We start from the raw sequence: 7,261 nt of genomic DNA, 5'->3' as shown, positions 1-7,261 counted from the left end.
ATTTTTTTTTTATCTGTTTCTGTTTAATTTACATAACTATATATGACAAACAATATTTCTGGTGTCAATAAATTTTTTATTGGCTTCTGTGTTAATTTGCTCAATTTTGGCATTTTTTGTCTTTTGGGGCTGCAAAAGAGGGGATTTCAATCTCGCTTTCCTTGAAAATTAACCTGATTACTTTTGTCGACTTTTTTTATATGTTTTAGGATAAAGTCCAAATATTATAATAAATAAAATGAGTGGGTTTTTTTTGGGGGGGGGGGGGGGGGGCTAGCTATCAGTAGCTACCTTAAAGCTTCCCGAGAAAAATTACAATGCTGTACAGACACACTATAGACCTTATTACGTGCCTGAAATATTTAAAAACATCCGTCCCAGAGTTCCCCGCGATAACGCATGCGCAGTGCAATGTAGGGCAATGTTACCACTCTCCTTATATAACAGTTTACCTGTATCGTCGCCATTTTGATTATTTACGTTTATTACACGTGTTATCGACATGGTCAATGGATTCTCTAGTTTGAATACTTCACAATGCCTGCCCACTGCTGTGCATATGGCTGTAAAAATAGACAGATACCAGGCGCAGATCTCAAGTTTTTCAGAATACCTAGGGACCCTCACCTGAGAGCAAAGTGGGTGTCAGCCATTAAAGACCCCCCCAAAAAAACACCGTACGGTTGCTCCACGGATCACTGAATGTGGGCGGAGCTTATCCATGGTCAATGTTATTTACCTGGAATTTACCTGGCCAAGAGATCGTTCTTGTGTATATTTTTATGATATACACAGGAAATTTCTCAGGTTATTACAAATTATGCTTAGTGTCTTGATTTGTGCCAAAAAAAAAAATTCTACCTATATGCATACCGCATTTCTATTTCCCGTAAACCTTCAAACTTGGTCATATTCATGTATTGCAAATGACAGGTTTAGCCCATTTCTAAACCTTTGCTTTTTAAAACTCCTAATTAAATTGTTATATATCGTATATAAATAATTTCCTAAATATAATATTACCCGGCGTTTCCGGGCACTTCCTGGTGTCCTGGGAGTTCGCGGTGTCGTGGGTGCAGTAGGTAAAATATCCATGTTTCGAGAGAATGAATAAATCCAAGTAGATCTGTGTACATGTACAACCAAATGAAGAATGATCAATATACCCCTCAATATGGGCCGTCTGTAGGGTTTCTGTAGTTGTAGTGTTTGCGTAATGGTGGTATCCCAAACAGAAGCTGACACGAAGTCTACCCCCCTCCTCTCTCTCTCTCTCTTTAGGGTTTCTGTGGACGTAGTGTTTGTGTAACGATGGCACCCCAAAGAGAAACTGACACAAAGTCTACACCCCCTCCTCGCTCTCTCTCTTTAGGGTTTCTGTGGACGTAGTGTTTGTGTAACGATGGTATCCCAAACAGAAGCTAGTCTACCCCCCCTTCTCTCTCTCTCCCTTACTCTCAATCATTGACTAAATGAGCTCAATAACTCTCTCTCTCTCTCTTTTATCTTTATAAATAGAAAACCGGGATAAATTATAAATAGAAATATCTCAATAACTCTCTCTCTCTCTCTCTCTCTCTCTCTCTCTCTCTCTCTCTATAAATATAAAGCCGTGATAAATTATGAATAGAAATATCTCAGTAACTCTCTCTCTCAATATAAAGCCGTGATAAATTATAAATAGAAATATCTCAATAACTTATTTATGCTTTTTTACTATTGTTTGATTTCTGATTGTGTAATTTATAATCCATGTGGTGTCTCAAACAGAAGATTTTTTTTAACTACTGTAACAGTTTTACGCATGGGCAATATAACCATTATACATGTTGATGTGCTGCGTCAATAAAGAATTGTTCATGTTTTTATAAATATAAAGCCACAATAAATCATTAATAGAAAATATTCCAATAACTTATGTTTGTTTTGGTTGTTTTTTTTTTTTTATATTATTATTGTTTGATTTCTGATTGTTTAATCTATAATACATGTATAAAGATGGAGAGAGAAAATAAGATGATAAATTGCATTGTATAGGGGACGTTAGAAATTAAAATATTCTAGGTGCGAGTCAATGCTATCAAAACTCAGGTATACTGGGGCTTTCCTCGAGATCTGAAGACTGCCGGTCATCATTAGCCATGATTGTTATCAAAACATCTTTCTCAGGTAGCTGTAGACCATGGTCTCTGCAAACGTCAATCAACCTAAGCTCTATTGTTAAAAGTTTGATTGACCAGCGGCTTATCATTGATCGCAACACAGGTAAAATTTGGGGGCGTTAACTTAAAGTTGGGTCTTTAAGCGAGATGATTGGGAGCCCACCGAACATTCCAGAATATGTTCCAAACATTTTATAAATGGTAAATCAAATTTTAGTTCTATATATCAATAGAGTTTACGATTTTATATACCTCTCAAACAACAGATATGTGTGATAAAAAAGTGGGTTAAGATCACCTATTCGACCGAATTTCCTGTTTAAAAAGTAATGTTGGCAACATAATATCTTTACGTAATTATCATACACAAAGCAATGTAAGCAACTTTCAAGTAATGATCAGTACTTTTGTAATGTTCTTGAATTTTTTAGGCCTTATATATGGCTTACATGCATCATACAGAAGTGTAACTTAATTTTTGGAATGCCGATTGTATGTTTTCATACATTATGGCAATAGTCGTGTTCTGCACCTTTGTTGGCTTAAGTCCTTACAAGATTGTTTTGTGTTGATTAATTTGCGGGGTTATGTTTTAATTTAATGTAAATCTTACCTTTAAATATTATGAAATAATTTTAAAAATGTATCCATTATGTTTTCATTTTGTTTATATACATAAAAACTGAACTGTAAGAGGCTATGAGGGATGTAATTCTATTTTAATATGATGTCAATACAGAAATACAGAAGTTCCTGTAACTCAGTTTTCAATTATTCTTTTTTACACAAATGCAGGTCATCCATCCAGGGAACCAACAAATCCAGATTATGTACCATCCATATTTTCATACAAGGCTCAACCCAATGATTCCCTTCAAAGTAAAGTCCTTCGACATCAGCGTCTCTTAGAACGTAAAGAAAATATTGCAAAGTTGGAATCTGCTGCAGCTCTGCTTTCATTGGGAAATGAACTACCAACATGGGTGCCAGGAATCTCCACTCAAACTCCTGTTGCATCTTCATGTGAAATATCTATTCAGACAGACATTACCCTGCCAGTGATGGAAAGTTTGATATTCACAAACCAGTATCTCAAGCATGTGTGTGACAATCAAAAAGCAACTATTGATGACTTGACTTTCCCTCAAGATGAGTTGCAAACCCGGTGTGACCAACAATTAAAAGAACTGCAGAACTTGAGGAATTCAGTGCAAAAACTCGAGTCAGATAACAGAATTTTGACGGAGGAAATTGATAGAAAGACCTTAAGTTACAGTGCCATTAAGAACGATGACAAGAGAACCAGATTTTACACTGGTTTTCCTAACCTTTCTACATTGGAAAATGTGTTTGCTGTTGCATCCAGGAAAGTTAAACGGCGGAAAACAAAGCTGCAACAAGAGGATGAACTGCTGCTAACTGCTGCTAACGTTAGTGAAGTAGAGAAGGAATTTGGCTATGGACGATCTCGCCTATCGATTCAACATCAGCCAGTCTTCTGTCACAAACATTTTTCACTCGTGGTTAGATGCATTGTACCAAAGTTTAGGTGGACTAGTTGTGTGACCGGAAACTGATGTCTGCCAGCTACCAACAGTGTTTCAGAACAATGTGTTCAAGAAAGTTAAGTGCATCATTGACTGTACTGAAATTTTCATCGAAAGACCTTCAATTGTAAAGGCCCGTGCCCAGACACATTCCAACTACATGTATAAACGTCATAACACAATTGATATACTTGTTGGAGCAAGTCCCACTGGATGTGTCACATTCCTTTCAACATGTTGGGGAGGCCGGGTCAGTGACAGACAGTTTACAGTTAAGTCAGGTATATTGGACAAACTTTTACCAGGCGATATTGTGCTTGCAGATCGAGGGTTCCAAATGACTGAAGACTTTGCTCTAAAGGGAGCCAAGCTCATTATGCCAGCCTTCACCAAGGGGAAAAAGCAGTTATCTAAAGAAGAAGTTGAAACTTCTAGGATGATGTCAAGGGCCAGAATACATATTGAGAGAGTTATCGGACGCCTTAAGGATTTTGAAATTATCAAAGGACCTCTACCAATAAACCTGGTGAACAAGAGACACAACAGTGCCATTCCTGCTGGTGACAAGATTGTACGTGTGGTCGCTGCTGTAGTGAACACAAATGGGGCTATTCTGTAAGACAACCATCAACAAGTGTGAATATCAAACCCATTCTAAGTTAATTTAATTTGTGGAAGTTAAATAAACCCACCAAGACCTTTGTGACTATGCTATTGGTAACAATATTAAGTATTTCTGAAATTTTGATGCTACATATAATTATTGATGTTCATAATTTATATTTCTTGTATAAATTGAAGAATTTAGCTTTCAGCGTTTTTCTCCCCTTTGTTCAGCAATGCATATTAGGTATTTTATACCATAATGAAAATACCAATGTAGAGAATACATTATTAAAATTAATTTTCTTGAACTACTCTATGACATATTCTTGAATAAAATTTGTAAAGCAATATTATAATTTTATGTTTTATTCAATGCAGCAAACATGAATTTCAATTCATGAGTTGTTTTGAAAATAAACGTTCATTAAATGTTGCCCACTATGTGTAGTTGAATATGCAACAATATTAAATTGAAAAAATTAAAGTGTCATAGTCTATAGATGGTAGTGCACTCTGCCTTAACGATACACATGGCATGAATCAATTGTTCACGGTCTTCTTCTTTTTGATGGTGGTAGCTTTCTGCATGACAAATATTCCAAGTTCCTTTGGGGACATATTTTAATCCAACACATTTCATATGGAACGACTCGACATTACATTGGCCAGAATCGCACCCTATAAGATTGTCATGGTCCTCTGCCTTTCCACAAATGCAGACTGTTGTGTCATTCTGCCTCATGTTGTTAGTGACATCACTGCTTAAACGATTAGTTAACAATTCTGGTAAAATAGTTTTTGTGAAAAACTTATTCATTTTTCCAAGTATGTCCTTGAAAAAGGTATGGTCACGTTTCACTCGCTCGATGTGCAACCCATTCGGAGTCCAACAAAGTCACAAAAGGTTACATCACATATTGCAATTTTGTCCTTGTACTTGATAAAAATACCTGGAGGATTGTTTGAGTATATTGTCACAAAGATTCAGTCCATCTTTCATAGTACATGCCCTGCTGTCATGTTTTTCTAAGTAAAATCCATTCTCAGACACAGAACATGGATGACTGTTCACAAATTGGAAAGGACACTTGATTTCGACAAGTCCACGTCCACAGCAAGGACACTCTGTCACTCCATCAGGACTGGCTCCTAATGTTGGATGATCAGGATAAAGGACCAATCCACTTTTTTTTCACCACGAATGCTGGGTTGTGTTTCCTCATTTCTGCCTCATACTCTCTCAGTGCAGTGTCCTCTTTGGACTTTCCCCATCTGATTGCTGCTGTGTCAGCACTTGTTGAGTACATTATAATTCTACGAATTAGAGAAATGCTAGGTTGTTGTGGGTTTGTGTGGCAGATGTCATAAAAAATTTGATGCAGTCAAACGTCCTTTTCTGTGACTGTGCCAATGCATGGATAGGCTTTGTTGACGTGTTAGTTTCTCAAGATTTGATGCTTCATCAACGGTTACTTTAATGTTCTTCACTAGTTCACTGCACTTTGTCTCCAAATCTGAGTTAGGTAGTTTTGCACACTGTTCATCATAGAATGAAGTCAGAAGACATGGTAATGAAGGGTTTGGAATGGGTGGGTTTGGTTGAAGATTAAGTACGCTAAATATGACTGCATTAGGGTTGGATTCCTTTAGCAAGTCCAGGAAAGTGTCTGTGCTGTCAAAGTAAAGGTTGCGTTCAACTTAAAGTGCAGCCGATGGCAGGTGAAAAGTAGATTTCTTGGCTTTCTTGAACTTGATTTCCGATAAAGGAACTGCTTCAACCTGTTAATTATCAATAAATAATTAGATGGATATATACGAATCATTCCGATACACAATTGCAAGAATGGATATTCATCTTGACTTAAATTTAATGACAGTTTAGTGTACTGGCATTTATATTCCAATACAATGTCAGTGTAGTAGTGTGAAAATTTGTGTCACTTCCACTGTTACATTATATTGTGCAGGATCATTGTCTATCTTATGAGGGAGAGGTTTAAGAAAGGGAAAAAATAAAACAAACCTTTTTTGTGAAGTTTTGATTCCATTCACATAGCATTGATGTGCAGGATACTTTGTTGTAACCAAGCCGAACATTTGCTTCAACTTTGAAGAGGATTGCAGCGACATGGGAACAAACCTCACCCATTCTGTGAAGAAGAAAAAGGAAAGTCAATTGCATCTGCATAAAGCATATTATAATATATGTCATTTAATCAATTCTAATGATACTGATAACAATAATAATATTTCTGAGATTCAACAAAATTATTTTCATCATAGCCACACACAAGATTAAGCAACACGTTGTCACTGCATTAATTTTATCTTCAAGACAACTATCTTACTACAGTAATGCATCCCTCTTCATTTCTTTAGAACGTTTTAGGGGGTGGGTTAAAAACAATCCCCATATATCTGCTCACCATATCTCTAGCATGCTTAGTCATTTGTATGTAATATTTTTTCTTAAAATATTTCTTTTCGAAAAACTTACCCTGCCATGCATGTGCAGTGTGCGTTGACAATTGTGCCATTCTGTTTGTTTACACAAATCCACGCTTCATGTGGCTTCTCTGTAGTGGCCTGTGATCTGTTTACTTTGGCACGCAGGAAGCAATTACCATCTCTGTTCATTTCACTAAACAACACTGTTTGCACCCAACCACTGTGGAAATAGTTGTATGCCTCTAGAGATCGATATGCTTTCAGTGTTTCACGGGTGAATTTATCAGGGCTGTCCACGAGGTAACAATAAATCTGTCCAAACTCCACGTCCGGCCAATTTGACACATTGTTTACCCAATTATCACTGTCTATAAATGGATCCTGACACAAATCACTTAAGGTGGTTCGATCCTCCTATGATGTCATAGGTTTTTGCAAAATCTTTATTTATTTAAATTTTGCGCATGATTGAAATATATCTTTCAGAGGAATTTTATT

At 36.6% G+C, this 7,261-nt stretch overlaps 1 protein-coding gene across 1 annotated transcript; it reads left to right on the top strand.

The window, feature by feature from the left end:
- The first annotated feature begins 457 nt into the window (after positions 1-457).
- Positions 458-3,739, top strand: LOC130052229 (THAP domain-containing protein 6-like). Its single transcript, XM_056156644.1, has 3 exons — positions 458-644; positions 2,293-2,363; positions 2,958-3,739. The coding sequence occupies exons 1-3, from the start codon at positions 538-540 to the stop codon at positions 3,737-3,739; spliced, it is 960 nt and encodes a 319-aa protein (XP_056012619.1). The 5' UTR covers positions 458-537.
- Positions 3,740-7,261: the final 3,522 nt, after the last annotated feature.

This window comes from Ostrea edulis, chromosome 2, assembly GCF_947568905.1.
Source record: "Ostrea edulis chromosome 2, xbOstEdul1.1, whole genome shotgun sequence".
Lineage (NCBI taxonomy): Eukaryota > Metazoa > Mollusca > Bivalvia > Ostreida > Ostreidae > Ostrea > Ostrea edulis.
Note: the sequence above shows the minus strand (reverse complement) of the source record. Positions and strands in the feature narration are given on the sequence as shown.

What these genes read in the sequence shown, in the direction of transcription:
- LOC130052229 (XM_056156644.1), top strand. Translation starts at nt 538, where the DNA reads ATGCCTGCCCACTGCTGTGCATATGGCTGTAAAAATAGACAGATACCA. An exon ending in CACCTGAGAGCAAAGTGGGT is followed by an intron (nt 645 to 2,292) that starts GTCAGCCATTAA and finishes GTTAACTTAAAG; the next exon opens with TTGGGTCTTTAAGCGAGATG. An exon ending in TTCCAAACATTTTATAAATG is followed by an intron (nt 2,364 to 2,957) that starts GTAAATCAAATT and finishes ACACAAATGCAG; the next exon opens with GTCATCCATCCAGGGAACCA.